Source organism: Vigna umbellata, chromosome 1 (genome assembly GCF_029865625.1).
Source record: "Vigna umbellata cultivar VRB3 chromosome 1, Vumbellata_1.0, whole genome shotgun sequence".
NCBI classification, from domain to species: domain Eukaryota; kingdom Viridiplantae; phylum Streptophyta; class Magnoliopsida; order Fabales; family Fabaceae; genus Vigna; species Vigna umbellata.
In genome coordinates this window covers 68,692,761-68,709,632 of record NC_142165.1, presented here as the reverse complement: position 1 = coordinate 68,709,632, position 16,872 = coordinate 68,692,761, and the positions used below count along the sequence as shown (strand labels likewise).

At 33.1% G+C, this 16,872-nt stretch overlaps 1 protein-coding gene across 1 annotated transcript; it reads right to left on the bottom strand.

The window, feature by feature from the left end:
• Positions 1-301: 301 nt before the first annotated feature.
• Positions 302-3,076, bottom strand: APO2 (APO RNA-binding protein (DUF794)). The gene is made up of 3 exons (XM_047291355.2): positions 2,682-3,076; positions 2,153-2,502; positions 302-1,220 (listed from the first exon to the last, which is right to left on the bottom strand). Exons 1-3 carry the CDS (start codon positions 2,814-2,816, stop codon positions 395-397), a joined length of 1,311 nt encoding a protein of 436 aa, XP_047147311.1. The 5' UTR covers positions 2,817-3,076; the 3' UTR covers positions 302-394.
• Positions 3,077-16,872: the final 13,796 nt, after the last annotated feature.

Here is a 16,872-nt window from a genome sequence, read left to right as displayed (position 1 = left end):
AAGAACATTTTTTCATTAATTATAATGAAAACTAATTTAAAACATGTATACTATATAGTTCTGTGATAACCCAGTTAACTTTAAAAATTATAATTTTACAACTGCATATATAAGTAAATTAACTGTTAAACTTTTGCAAGCTTTAATAAACTTATGTAAAAGTTATTCTGTCTTAGTAGTGATAGTTGCTCCTACAATAGTGGTTATTGAGAGAAATTGCAGAGATTGAATACATAAAATGTCATCACGTTTGTCTAAATGGAAAAGATACCTTGGAAGAACTGATCAAGATGATGCTATATCAGTTGTTAAATGAATAAATTACCATTGCATTCAGTTTATTATAAATTACAGTATATTCAAAATATGGGTTTGTACATAATAGCAGTTCTTCTCAAACCACCATGTCAGCTTCTTTCGAAGTTGATGGGATCCCCACATCCAGCCGCATGGTTGATTTATATTGTTCTGGTAAGGCAGCACCAGCCTGAATGCAAATTTCCACTACAGCAGGTGCCTGCCCATAAAAATTCCTAAGCTCTCGATCTAGTGGCACGTTTACATCAGGAACATGCCACACAAATCTAGGTGGGATCAAATCATCCAGAACTGCAGATTGCCAACCATGCTGCCCATTACGTTGTTGGTGTTTATGTGCTCCACAGTTTTGAGCTTTGTGACCCTGGGCACCCACATGAACTTCTGGGCAATATCCACATACCCTTACCTTGTACATCCTCATCAGTCTCTTTGCACCTATTCTCATTCTTTCCCATGCTTGGAGTGTTTCCTCGGCAAGAGGGACTAGTTCATTGTCCAATGGAGCAACTGTTTCTTCATCAGGTATTTCAGCCAGTAATGGTTTTAAAGGGCCCTCAGGGACTTCATCCGGTAGTTCACTCTCATCAGCATCGATGAATTCCTTCCTCCCAATACGGATGATAGGCTTTCTTCTCCTCTTTGTGGGAAATTCTGGAATTTCAACACCAGCTTGAATGCAGAGCTCAACCACTGCTGGAATTCGAGGGATTTGGAATCTCTCATCATGAGTAATCCTCCTTCCAAGGCGATCAAAGAGGTGATAAGCTTCAATTGGTGTTAATATGTCTTCAACGTATGCATTTGACCATTCGTGGAGCCCCTTGCGGATGTTGGTCTGTGCGCCTTTACATGACTTGAATGGATGTCCAACAGGTCCTACATGGATTTCACTGCACCACCTGAATAGAATTCTAGTATTAAGACCCTAAACATTAAATTACATTTATTTGCAAGGGTGAACTGATTGTCAGTTGCGACTCTTATTAAAAAAAATATTTAGAGCACCTTTTTCTTTATTAATTATTAATCAAACTAATGATTAACTTCTTTGTAAAGTCAATTAAACAAGAGTTGCAAGTTGGTAACAGACACTTTGGAATAGCAAAAGACGCTCTGTATTTGTAAGATCAATATACCAGGGGAGGGAGGGGGAGGTGGTAGATGCGAATGAGATGGATGTAAACTTTTTATCACGCGCATTAAAATATGCTAGTAAATAAAAATCAATCAGGTTAGGTTACCATTTAATACTAGAAGGATATATCATTACTCTAGAATCAAAATTCAAACTTAATTTTGCGACCATTAAGACAGTTCAAATGACCTATATAGTGACTATGCTTCAACCTCAATGAACCCCCTCAATCTTGAAATTCCGGCAAGCATGATTACCATGAAAATGTCCATGCAGTAGACAAGATTATTTAGTCCTTCTATGAATCATATCAAACAATTTCATAACGGGTACAAGACTCACAAAGGTCTAAGTATACAAACTTTGCTTTCTTGAAGAAGCAGAATAAGAAACTATCAATCACCTACATGATGAAAAGTTATAGAATGTACTGGTAACATCTGATTCAAGTTCTAGATACACCAAGTTAAAAGCAGGAATGTGAAGCAACATATCAGGTTTACAATGATATGAGCATCATTTTAAACAAAGTGTCAAAGCTGGAATATCTTCTGAGGCCAGAGGCAACATTGAACTCTGTATTAGTGCATTCACTCAATCAGAACAAAAGCATGAAACTTAAATTTGTTAACCAGCATTAAAATTAGCTCCACATTAACCAAAAGCATGGTAGAGAATATGAAGACGGATAATTACCCACAAGCATGCACAGGAACTACTTTGAGCAGCTTCTTCAGATTGTTAATCAAAGTGATCCTAGCATTATACACATTATACGCAGTCGGTATAAGGTTCTTCACTAGCAACCCATTCTTAGGGGCGGACATAGGTTTTCTAGGCTCATCTTTCATCTTCTTCATCCTCTCCCGAGCTGCTCGTCGTAGCTCTAAAATGGGAACTGGAAAAGGTTTCTTCTCTCTTCTCGAATACTGCCGTGGAAAATCAGCATTTTGCGGCACTTCATTCCTGACAGTAAGCACATATTGACAAAACCTCTCTGGTCGCATTCTAATCATCACAGGAACTCTAAGCATACTGCTACCATACTGTTCAAGAAAGTCAGAATGAAATAACAATCATGGCACAACAACAATAATCATAAAGCATGAGTGTTGTAAAGGACATTCAACGGTTAAAACTTAAAGCCAGGCTACAAAATACGAAGAACTATTTCACGAAATTCAGAAACTTGATGCCAGAATTTGATCCAAAAAGCTTCATATACCTGGAGAGAATGGAGTGAACTAAGGGAAGATAAAGGGTTAGCCTTGAGAAAATGAGAATATCTTGGAGCTGCCGTAGTTATTCCCTTGGCACTGGGAACTGACACAGTTATATTCATAGTGATTCCTGAAGCCATTGAAAATGATTACTCTCTCTCAAAAAAGAAGTTACATTTGAGGTGCATACAGGGCAGAGAGGGAAACGGATCAACAAGCGTCACTTCAGTAATTTCACAAACACACAGTGAACACAACAAAGCCAAACGATTGTCTTTCCCTTGGACCCAATTTCAGGCACCTAACCAAACAACCCCATCCAGAAGCTTCTTATCCTCAACAATACACAGAAGCAGTGGAAACCAATTTTCGACTTTCTTTTCAATACCAAATCTTTTCTTTAACCCTAATAACATCTCATTTTCACAAATAAAATAACACATTCTTTCCTTGTGGAGAAGTATGTGGGGGAATCAATTTCTTAACTCGATTTTTTTTTGTTTTTTTTAAGAAATCAGGCACCATTTTTTTTTTCGTAATCGGTTTTAAAACTAAGTTTTGACCTATCTTTTTTAATTATTTATTTTATTTTAGGATGAAATATGATTTTAGTTTTTATATTTATATTAAAATTAAAATTCGTCTTTTTCTAAAAGTTTATATAAAATTCATTCTTATATTTCAGTAATGCATGAAATATATTTTCTAAAAGGCTTAATTACCTACTTAGTCCCCATGTTCGGAGGTAATTTGCTCTTTAGTACCCGGTTTTAAAAATGTAGGCATTTGATACCTATGTTTTGAAATTTGTATCAATTGAATCCTACCCACTTAACGCCGTTATAAATCTAACGTTTTTTCTGACTGTGTATGTGATTTGTGGACGAGCGGTTATGGACGAGCGTTCGCTTCGTTGGACGAGCGTCCTCTTCTGCCTGACTGGGCGTTCGCTTCGCTGGACGAGCGTCCTCTTCTGCCTGACTGGGCGTTCGCTTCGCTGGACGAGCGTCCTCTTCTGCCTCGCTGGACGAGCGTCCTCTTCGCTGGACGAGCGTCCTCTTCGCTGGACGATCGTCCTCGTCGCTCGTCCACAAACGCTCGTCCACAAATCACATACACAGTCAGAAAAACGTTAGATTTATAACGGCGTTAAGTGGGTAGGATTCAATTGATACAAATTTCAAAACATAGGTATCAAATGCCTACATTTTTAAAACCGGGTACTAAACAGCAAATTACCTCCGAACATGGGGACTAAGTAGGTAATTAAGCCTTTCTAAAACTAATGACCTTTTTTTGGTGACGGTGTCTAATAATCATACTCATAAGATTAAAAAGTCATGATATATGAATGAGACTAGTAGAAAAGACCAAAGTCAGAGTTACAAAATTTGACTAGAGTCTCTAATGTAAAGGAGATATTTTGAGCAGTTAAAAACCTCTCATCTATCCTTCTAATAATACAAACGATCACTTAATCAAATAGTAGATTTCGGAGGTCAATGTACCATTAAATAGTAAAAGTAATGGCACAAGAAAAATATTGGAGGAACTGGTGGACTACACTTAAAACAAACTTTGCATTTTGAGTTCAAAACATCCAACAATCAAACTGAGTATGTGATATTCATTGTTGGACTCACTCTAATTGAAGACATGACTGCAAAGAATATCCAAATGGCGAAGTGATTCTAATTAATGATAGGACACATGACCAAAGAGTTCCAAGTTACAAATCCTTTGTTGTTTAAGTACTATCATAAGGTAACAAATATATTAGCTAAATTTGACATATTTTGACGAGAGCACAACATAAGGGTAAACCTGTTAGTAAAGCTTGCAAGCACAATGACAACACTCATGTGTCATCCAACAAACAATATAGGGCCTTAGTGTTAATTATGTCTAATGCTTATCGATTAAAGAAGAAAAATCAAGGATAATCCCATAATAAAGTTCCTTGAAAATGGAGAATGTTTTCCATATGAAGAAAAGATTATGTGGAAAAGTGTTCTTGATCTATAATCACTCACAAATATTTGTTCCAAAGAAGTTATTCCAAACTTCTCTTAAAGTGCCTTACCAAAGGCCAATCAACATATATCCTGGATGAACTTCAACACGAGGTCTACACATTTTAAATTTTATTTTAATTGAAGTTGTTTGAAAGTGTACTCTTTTCTCATTCATTTTTTTTTCATTAAAAGGGCTTTAGCTAAGAATCAAACTAGTCACATGGAAAAAAAATAAAACTATCATTAAATATAATTTGAGTCCAATTGCCAAACCAAGATTCAATCGAGTCTTAATTTGATTTTTAAACTAAAAAACATAAATTATAATCATAAAGTGCAAATTTCAATATAAAGAAAAGTATAATAAACTCAAAGCATGCAATGATTGGTGCAAAATTTAATTTAGATTGTTTGATCTTGATTTTCTAAATTTGTCTTCAAGAACTTATTAGTACAAAAATTGCTTTTAACGTCACAAATTAACGATCCACACAAGACAACCATTGTAAAAAAAAGTACCGTGATAGTATTGTAAATATTAAGAGCTTTTTAACAACTATTGTGTATATAACTATTGTAAAAAAACTAGTCCAGACACATATAGTGACAATTTCTCCTTGAAACGTCATTAACAAGTATTTGGGTGCACTTTTAACAAAGGCTTTTTGCATGTAACCATTATTAAAAGTTGTTCCCACCTTCAAAAGTTTTCACCTTTTTCTCTTCACTTGCACCTGCCGAGTTTTCTTCCTCTCTCTCGTTGATAATGTTGTCGTTGACACGATCAAATTGATACTACTAAATTATAACAAATTTAGTATTGCTAAGATAGTAGTCAACAAAATAGAAAGGGTAAATTCAACCTTAAGTCGTCTTCCAATGAACATATAATTGATTTATAACAAATTAGTTCTTAAAAAAAGTATACAAAAGGGGTTAGTCAAATAAAAAAATTAAAGTAATAAAAGAAAATAAAAGATTAAATAACAAAAGATAGAAAAAAATAAATTTATAAAAAGATGTCAAAAGATAAAAACAATGATAAAGAAAATAGGTTGATTCTACTGCTTTTTCAAAATAGGATTCATAGTTGGTTATCTAAAGATTATTGTTCAATTAATTACTATCTTAGATTTTCAAATTAATCAATATAAATTCTCAACTAATTTTTTGGCATTCTTACTAAATGTCTATTCTTTTACCTCTTATATAAGTAAAAAAAATAACCAAAGTACATTCTTGATTATTTCTTGTTAAAATTTTCACATTTAATCAAAGTACATTCTTAATTATTCGCAGAAACCTATTCAATTATATTAAAGTTTCTAACTTTAATCAAAGTAAATTCTCAATTAAAATTAGAAACCCTTGGACTCATATGATTAATATGTCATGTAGATTTAACACCATGCAAACTTGCTATAATGTAAAAATCATTACTTTTAGTTTATTAAGAAGAAAAAGACATATATAAAAATAAATCACAATAAAAACCAAAAGAACAAACAAATTTATTCATCTAACCTCATAATCTAGTTAAGAAATTACACCAAAGTAAATTCTCAATTAAAGTTAGAAACCCTTGAACTCATATGATTAATATGTCATGTAAATTTAACACCATGCAAACTTGCTATGTAAAAATCATTACTTTTACTTTATTAAGAAGAAAAAGATATATATAAAAATAAACCACAATAAAAATCAAAAGAACAAACAAATTTATTCATCTAACCTCATAATCTAGTTAAGAAATTACAGAAAAACCAACCATAGAGACTTAACACTAAAGTACCTGAAAAACACTAGGAGGGAGGGTGGTGGGGGGGGGGGGGGGGGGTTGAATATTGTTAATGGAAAACTTATCTCAATCCGTTCAATCCTTTTGATATAGCACGTTATCGAGCTCTTGAAATCTTCTTTTAAATATATATACTGCAACATTTTGTTAACAACTTCCTTTATGAAATAAATCGTTTACCTTGAAAGATTCTTGTGTTTGGAAATAAAGCGCAACGACAGGTTTTCACAAGAGGATTGTTTAGGTAAGAGAAGAGATAATTGCACAAGATATTTTATACTAGTTTGTTCCAATTGAGCTACGTCCAGTCTCCTCTGTAGAGGGTTCCATTATAATCTTTACACGATTACAAATGAGTATTAGCACCACTCTTGGTACTCAGCTACCTCGCCGAGATTTCCTTTAAGTATTAGCACCCCTCTTGGTACTCAACACTCTGTCGATAATTCCTTTGAGTAATCGCACCTCCCCTAGTACTCAACAACCCGCCGAGATTTTCTTTGAGTATTTGAACCACTCATGGTACTTAGCAACCTTGCTAAGATTTCTCAACTCAACCGAGTTCAGTTGTGAGTGTTTTAATTCTCTTTAGAATTGCAATCAACGATTTCTTACAAGTAGTTCAGACTATTGCTCTCATTGAGAGGATTTGTATACAATACAAAACAGTTTAAACACTCGCATGCGTTTCTTTCTTCTCTCTTACAATAGTAAGCAATATAACAATGAAGCTTGAGAGTATCTCTTTTTCTCTTTCTCTTTCCTTCTCTTTTCTTCAGCTCAAATGTATTATTTTTCTTGAGCTCTTTCTCTTCTTGTTTTCAGGATGGATCGCTGTAAGCTCTTCTTTCTTAACATATTCTCTTAAGCTATCCTTTTGATTTTCTTATTGAGAGATCTTACATTTATAGGCTTCATGGATATTTGTCTGTTAGATTGACTTTGTAGTTTATAGCCTTGATACTTATGCTTTCTCTTTCTTCTTTTCACAATAGCTGTTGGGTAAGTCAACTTTGTTAGAGCAGGCATGTAGGTTGTACGGTCTTTTTAAACTTTGCTTCAAGTGAGGAAAATTTTGTGAATATCTCTCTTGTCTCTAACGTCCACTTTTTTATATTTGATCTATAGCACTATGGATGCGTGTAAAATAACTTTTCTCCAAAATTAGAGTAAACTATGTATGCATCATATATGCCTTTTCTTATCACTTTTGTTGTTTTTGAACGTTGAGCATTTAATGTCACTTAATGCTTGCTCATAACAACAAAGTGCTTTTGATTTCTAGTATTAGGTAGCATTTTACAATTAGGTTCTTTACTTTGAAGATACAAAGCATAGATATATACTTCATCATAAGATGAGGTACTTATTAAGCTCATGGCATCGTTTAGTCAAGTAAACACTTCTTTAACTTTTGTTACTTTTTAGACAGATATCGTTTAACTTGCTTAAGCTTTCTTACACATTTTAATAATTAAGTCTTTTAATATATTTTGTTAGAGACATTGTCTCGACCTATTTTGTTTCTAAGAGAAACTGAATACCTATTCTAGGTACTATAAGCATTAAGCGTTTAACTCAATCTCTCTTGGACGCTTTAGGCAGAGCATCGTTTAGCCATGTGTCTGGGTGTTTTACCCTAGGTGTTTTTCTATTTCCTAAGACCTAAGTGTTTTCTTATGTTTTTCTATCTGGTTCTAGGTTGTGTTTGTTTGGAGTTTAGGCTCTAAGTCTTGTGTTTTCACCTAAGTTATTTTCTGATTATCAACCTATTTTAATGTTATTTGATTAAACTTCAAAACATGAGAGCTTTTGGGCATATAGGCGATTTTGTCTTTAACAAACACTTCATGGAATGTAGAAATGACATGAAAATATAAGAGAGGGTGAACAACATGAAGAGAGAGAGAGGACGAAATTAGAACCCCTAAAAGGTTCCTAAGCTCCCCTAATTTATATAGAAATTGGATTGGACTTTGTTTCGAGCTTTTATGTTGTTGTAATCTTCCTTATGATGATCAATCTTCTCTAATTATCTTCTAAATAATATAATATCTTCAAGATATATTTGATTGTTGTGGAGATGTAAAAATATTCAAGAAGATATGTGCTAGATTAAAATATTTGACAAAAATTATCTTTTGATATTTAGTGATATAGTTAATGTGGAGGCAAAATTGTCTAAGAGATGTGAGATTGTCTAGAAACCCATGTTTTGAAGTTTATCAAACAATACTCAACAAAATATTGTTTATAGAAAGAAGTGTCTAAACAATTGGCTATGCTAAGCGACAAATGCTTGTGAAATAAAATCGTTAATCTGAATTACTAGGACAAAATACCGATAATGAATATTAGAGTAATTTAGACAAAATAGATAGCATCTGATGCAATAAAGAAATACATACGCTAAACACTTATGTATTTATATTCAAGATACTTGAATCACCAAGAGTCTAACAAAGTACATCATGTGTAATGACTAAAAAGAGGCTCTAGACGTTTTCAAAAAATATATAAAACATAGCGTGTTGGGGTAAACGATAGTCATCCTATTAAGCAATATGCTAGTTCAAATATGTGCTAAACGATTTAAAACTTTTGACAGCGTATCTATACTTTATAGTGTTTGAACTAAATAGCATATGTATGATCTCATGATAAGGCATCAAAGTGCTAACTTCGCTCAAACACAGACACAAACTTACGCAAACACTTTTATAAGACAAACAACTAAAGAATATGTTACATACATCGTGTAAGTCAACTTGATAATAAATGATGCATTAATTAAATGATGTTGACATATGCAAATATGTTCTAAACGTGCAATGAGTTGTACAATCATCAACAGATAAAACATTTAATTCTGTACAGAAAAGTCTTTTGTGCTTGCATACTTTGCTCTTTTTATTTGTGTAGGAAATGAAAACACCTAGCTTAATTCATAAGTTCTGCATAAAGGTTAGAAATGCATTGAAAAATAAGAAAACAATCTTACAATGCTTCATCAAAGCTTCTTGTCCAAGAAGATCGTACAAGCTATTTACGCGAAAAAGCTATGCTACTCTACAACGTAGACCTAAGTTTGACAGAGATACCGATAAAGTCTATGAAGCCTATCTTGATATCAACTTAGTATCTAACGATCATCTCACAAGACAGTCTACATAAAGAATATCAACTAAAGAGAAGGTGGTTGTTGAAAAAGTACCAAAGAGAAGAAGTGAGAAAGAAAGAGTGAAAGAAAAGGAGAGAACATGTTCAAGAATGATCATAAAATATCAACTTTACTTTACCTGAGTGCATATATTGTTTGATGTTCTTCAACCTAAGAAAAATGACGAAGATATGAAAGATTGAATGAAAGCATGCTCTATTAAGAGAGAACGAGAAGAACGATGAGCAAAAGTGAAGAGAAAAATAGAAAAGAGCTACTGTCACATATTTATCTTGATACTCCATCTTGAAGCCTACAACGTCTGAAGCTTTCAGAGAAGAGAAAAGAAGAAGAAAGAAGAGAATAAAAGATAAGAGAAGAAAAGAGAAGAAGAGAAGAAAATTAAGCTTTGTTGAAAATTGACTTTGAAGTTTGTCTCCATGCTCATATTGTCTAAACACAAATGCTTAAAGAAGAGAAGAGAGAAAACTAGAGAGTGAACATAAATCAAATGTTTTGCTCTAAGCTTGCATCATTTGATGCTTTCATCCAAACGAGAAAGATAACAATTACAAGAATTCAAGAATATTTTGTTTTGATGAACTATTTTGATCGATCAAAGTAACATGTTAAGAATATGAGAAGAAGAGGGTGAAAAAAAATAAATAATAAGTGAGCCAATGAGCCAACCCGTTTAACCCACCAACCCGTGGTGGGTCGGGTTCGAATTTTTTTGGCTCGCTAATAAATGAGCCGGGTTGGGTTGACTCACTAAGTGGTCAACCTGTGGTGGGTCGGGTCGGGTTACCCGTTTTGACAGCTCTAATTTCATAAAACTTTCTTTATTTTTATTAAGCTCTGTTTAGAGCTATTTTTATTAAGCTCTATTTAGAACTATTTTTATTAAGCTTTGATTAGAATAATTTGAATTATTGTCTTACCCTACTAGTTGAAAAATGCAGGGTTGTGATTTTCAATAAAACCACTCCTCAATAAAAGAAAGAATTATAATGACGCTTCTGGTAGGAACCATCATTATAAATTAATGTAATTGTTGTTACTTTTGACATTTCTAACTATGATCCTTTACTGGTCATAGATTGTGTTCAACTTTTAATGATGGTTGGAACTATGACAATCTTAAAATCATCGTTACATGCCTATCTTAACCATCGTTGAAAGGCTAATCTATTATAGTGATTACTTCTTTATGGATGAAGAATAAAAAACACAAATAAGAAAAGAAAGTGAAAACATAATTATCAAAATTGAGAAAAATAGAAAGAGAAAAGGAACAAGTACTTTAATTGAAAAATTAAACAAACGAATGTCTTCCCTTTTAAAGCAAATTTATGTTATATATATACGCTCTATAATTTGAAATCAACATGGGCCTAATTTTTTTTTTATCTGGAAAACAAAGAGAGGTCTAAATTTTAGCTCTAACACTAGTACAAAATGGGCTTTTAAACTCGCACAATAGATCTCGGTTTACACCAAACCGCTGTCTATTCAGACACGGTGGCATTTTTGTAATTAACGAGACCTTATAGGCCTCGGTTCAGACTTGACCGGTGCCAAAAAGGGTTACCACTTCGGTTGTAAAAGCAACCGGTGCCTAATGAGTGATTTCTGACACAGTTTCTGACGCGGTTAAGAGAAACCCGAGGTAAAAAAAGTATACTGCACCGGTTGATAAGTAGAACCGAGGCGTATCAGCTTCTACTGCCTCGGGCCAAGAAGGACCGAGGCATATAACCCACAGATATTTTCACTCTCGTTCTCGCCTCCCCCTCGCGCCTCCCTTCCCTCACTCTCCCCTCCATCACTCTGGCGCTCCCTCCCCTCACTCTCCCCTCCATCACTCTCGCGCTCCCTCCCCTCACTCTCCCCTCCATCACTCTGGCGCTCCCTCCCCTCACTCTCCCCTCCATCACTCTCGCGCTCCCTCCCCTCACTCTCCCCTCCATCACTCTCGCGCCTCCCTCCCCTCACTCTCCCTCCCCTCGCTCTCGCCTCCCTCCCCTCTCTCACGCTTTCTTCTTCAACGCAAGGAATCCACGGTGCCGCCTCCCCCGCAGCTTCTCGTCGCCCCTCTGCTGCAAGCTTGGTCCTCCTTCGTGTGCTCGCCCCTCCGCCGCGTGCTCGCCCCTCCGCCGCGTGCTCGCTCCTCAGCCGCGTGCTCGTCCCTCTGTCACGTTTGTTCTGTGTATGTGCAATTAGGGTTTTTTCTGCAGGTTTCATCTAATTTGGGGATTTTTTCATCTAATTCGCGATTAGGGTTTCCATCTAATTTGGGGATTTTTTCTGCAGGTTTCATGGACGAAGTATGAGGAGGTTGTTGGAGATGAGGGAACTCACGATTTGGCTCACGGTGGTGATGGTGGGTTTTGGTGGTTGGATGATTGATGAAGGCATTGCGTGAGGAGGATGAGATTGCTGGTGTGAGGTGTTTTTTGCAGGTCTGTAAATTTTTTATGATGGACGAAGAAGATGGTGGTTCGCAAATTGGGTGGCGGGGTGATTCTCGCGAAGGACGTAGGTGGTCTACGGTGGTGTTTTGGGTGGTCTGATGTGAGAAAGATGGTGGTGGTCGGCGGGGGGAAACCTTGGCAGTGTGAGAAAGATGGATGGTGGTCGACGGGGGAAACAGCGTGAGAAAGTCGGATGGTGCTTGGCAGCTTGAGAAAGTCGGATGGTGCTTGGCAGCTTGAGAAAGTCGGATGGTGGTCGGCGGGGGAAACCAAGAAGACCATACTACCTCGGTTCAAAGAACCGAGTTGTAATCCTGTCATACTACCTCGGTTCTCCTTGAACCGAGGCATAAAATCGTAGACTTTTTACCTCGTCTACATACGCATCGCGTCAAGAACCGGTGCCTATAACCTAAAATAACCGGTGCCATTGTCTTTATCTGTACTAGTGTAATTTTGTCCATAAGCCTATTTATAAAAGTCTAAACTAAAAAAAGGAAAGTTGAATTTTCATCATATACAAAAATTTAAAAAATCTAGTTGTGCTTTGAAAAAATAATAGAACATATAGAAGGGCAATTGAGGTGTTTTTCGTTGTTATTACCACGGTGTTGAATGTTTCACCTATTTACCATTGTGGGGAGAAATTAGTATTGGGAACTACGAAAACTACTAAGAATCGAGGGAAACAATTTTTGGGTTGTCCTAAGTATAAGGTAAAATACATAGAAGTTGTGTTATTTGTGTTATTGTTTTTCAAAAGAAGCCATTGTTAGAATAATGAGTCCTTGTGTTTGTTGATATATATATATATATATATATATATATATATATATATATATATATATATATTATAAAATGGTAGTGAAGACATTGGTTGCAATTACTTTAGATGGTGACTTATGATGGGTTTGACGAAAGGGGTACCAATGTGAAGTGCAAAGGAAAGGATAACAGTTTCGTGAACACTGAAGAAATGGATGCTGATAGGAAGATTATACGTAATTTGGAGAAATATGTTAAGATTCTGCAAAACTAGATTAAGGTGTTTATATGGGTGGTTTGTGTTCTATGTATTTATACATAAAGATGATGTACCCTTTAATGACATTGAAGATGATGAAGCAATGTCCGATGCTCCTCCTCCTGTTGTTGTAAGACCCTAGGAAAATATGATAATTAAGGAATAATGTTGTTATAAGACTTGAACCTTATTGTTTGATAATTGGTGTTTGATGATTAAATGTTTTCTAAAATTATAATTATTATGATTATTATTTAATGTTATTATTGATTAAGTGAAATGCATGATTGATATGTTGTTATTTTGATGATTTGTGTGGTGTGTTCTTATTAATAGGGTTAAATATGTTTTTGATCCCTTAACTTTTAGTGAAAATTAGAATTAGTTCCTCTTCAAAACTTTGGACTAATTTAGTCTCCAAACTTTGGAAATGTGTGAATTTAGTCCTTTTAACCAAATTTTGTTAACTTTATTTGATGTTTCAAACACATTTCTTAGTTAACATTGAAGCAAAAATGTGTCAAATGGTATAAACAACTCAAATGCTATCATGAAATGCACTTGAAACATCAAATAAACCTAACAAAATTTAGTTCAAAGGACTAAATTCACACATTTTTAAAGTTTGGGGACTAAATTAGGCCAAAGTTTTGAAGAGGGACTAATTTCAAATTTCACTAAAAGTTAAGGAATCAAAAACATATTTAACCCTTATTAATATGATGTGTTGGATTAAGGGTAGACGGGTAATTTAGGATTGAATAGGTGTGAGCTAAATTCTAGAAAGAAAGAGAGTTAAAGTAAACTTTTGGGTTTTAATTTGTATTTTGGGTCCAAGGGTAAAAAAGTCATTTTATCCTCATTAATTAGTGCAAAAATTAAGTTATGGGGGTGTGGAAAGGAAAGGAAGATAAATTTGAAATTTAAAAGATTTAGTGATTGTTGGTATTATTTTAATTAAAAAGATAAAAATAGAATAAGAAAAGATAAAAGAGAGAAAGTGAAACAAGAATTGCACATTCTAACCTATCTAGAACGAAAAAGAGAGAGAAGGATGAATGTGAAATGTTTACATTTTTGAATTGGTTTATATAATGATTAATGTAGTTTAAGTAATTTGGGCTAAGATTTGAATGAGCTAGTTGGATAGAGATGTGTGGATCGATTTAGATAATTTGTTTTGATTAATAAAAAATATGTGAGTTTTTATTCTGTTCTGTAATATTATCTACTTGAGTAATCAAAAATATGTATAACTTATACATGTTAATCTAAGAATTGATTTTTCTCTCGTATATAAGTTAATAATACTATTTTCTTTATCTTTCAATATTTATAATTCTTTTCATTTAAAATATATTAGATTACTCTTTTGTTTTTATTTGTGTTTGTTGGTTTTATTTTCTTTTTGAATGATTATATATTAATACGTGAGTATATGTATAGATAAACGGTGTTATTAGCTTACAAACTGGGAAAGGTCATTAAAAATTTAGAATAGTAGTTAATATTAGTTATGATGAATGTCATTTTTTTGGAAAACTGTATTAATTGTGGTTCCTTACTTTAAAATATCATATGACTATATTGAGATATTTTTTGATTTGAATGCAAGGAACTTATGTATGTATTATTTAACTCTGTTTATAATTCAACATATTTTGGTAACCTTTAGTTGTAACTTTCAACCACGTGTTTTCACCTATTTTTTTAGAGCCAAATATTTTCATTTTAAAATAAAAACCATAACTATCGGTGAAATAAAATAGGAAAACCAAAATGATATGTTATAATTTTTTTTCCCTTTTGTCCATTCTAGTCAATCTTTACTAAAGAAATTGATGTTGGACTATCTACCCTGGTGTCATTTTGTCTATCTCATTGCTGACTTATTTGGAGCTATTTTGCATAGTTCTACTTGCAAGCTTTTCTATTTCAAATATCTTGCTATTGCTCAGTGTGGGTCTCTGGTTCTATATTTTGAGAAAGTTTAAATCCTGTCCAAACAAAGCTACGAATAGCAGAGTTTTATCTGTAAAAAGCAACTTTTGATTTAATCTTGGATCCCACGACTAATTGTGATTCAGTGACATGGATCTATGCATTTACCATTTCTTTGATTTGACGTACGTGAAAAATATGTCTCCCTTGCGTGGGGACTTGTTCATGATTTATTGTAAGGATTGAACTGATGTGTGTACAAAACTTTTTATGTAGATTCCGTAGTTCCTGATCAATGATGATGAAGTTATAATTATCTTTTCACTATGTTCTTGTAACTGTTTCTAAAATTATTTTTAAAAACCATTATTAAAATAATTACATTAAATATGAATAGGTTTTTTTTAACTTTGAATAATTTCATTATAAACATAAGTTATAAAACAACAGAATGTGATATAAAATTTTATCTAGCAAAAAAAAATTATGTATTTAGATTCAGTTGATATTTTATGGTGATTTTAAATCATTAAGTTCAACTAAACATACTTAGATTCAGTTGTAAGGAAGTTCAAATAAACATACTTATATATAATATTATTCAGTGTTCCACCGTGACCAATAACATTTATTAGAATAAGGACTGTGAAAAAGAAGAAATATACTAACGTTTGGTCGATAAAAGAGGAAAGAAAAGCAGAGAATGAAATAGAATAAAAATAATTTATAAAGTTAATATACTATATTTTATTATTCTTGTTTATCTCTTTATCTTTCTTTTCATAATTCCTTTTAGTTGTAGTTCTATTTTTTTTTATCAATTTTTACTCACCTTATTGATTACTTTCTTTCGAAATACAGCAACGGTATAACTCATGTTTTGTTCACCGACAAAAATATACCTTCTTATCTAAAAGGAAAATATTATGATAAATAGATGAAAATGAGTGATTTTATTATATGTACGAATATTTACGAAATCTGCCAGATAACTTTTTTACTGATTTTTTAATAAAATAAAGAAAAAAAATCTCAAATAAAACAGAAAATATATCCGCATCAGATGTTCACTACCATGTCTAAATAATATCTCATATATGCACTATTGGACTGAATGATTTTTATTAGTTGTTAAAATTGAATATTTTTAAAATTAGTATTAATAAATAAACAAATAATTTCTAAACAGCTTTTATCCTTTATATTAGTTTTATTTTTTAAGAAAATTTTTACATATTACCATTAAAATGTAATTTAAATTTTATGTATAAAATAAATTGTATTTTAATCGTTACATGGACTAAATAAAATTTTAATAATAATATGTAAGGACGTTTTTATACTGTCAAATAACATATGACATCTTGTTATAGTATACATATTTTTGTACATAAAATTAAACTTATCGTTACATTTTTATACTATACATAAATCAGTAATTACAAACTTACTTTTAGAAACCATATAATTAGAGCTACTTTGATGGTGGTTACAGAACAAATAACATATGACATCTTGTTACAGTAGTTTTATGTACAAAAGAAAAATGTTAGTTTATCCTATTGTATCTATCTTATAGGAGGAATTTTGTTAGGGAATAAAAGGATATATATATATAATAAAAAATAGGCGTGAGAAGAAAAATAATCTTAGCATCAGATAAAAATGAGAATGATTCCTTGTTCCTTAAATAAAGTATACGTAGCAAACCCTAGATGATTGTTGAACATCTCAAAGTGTGGTGGCATAAATAATTTGAAAACTAATACAGAAGTCATCGT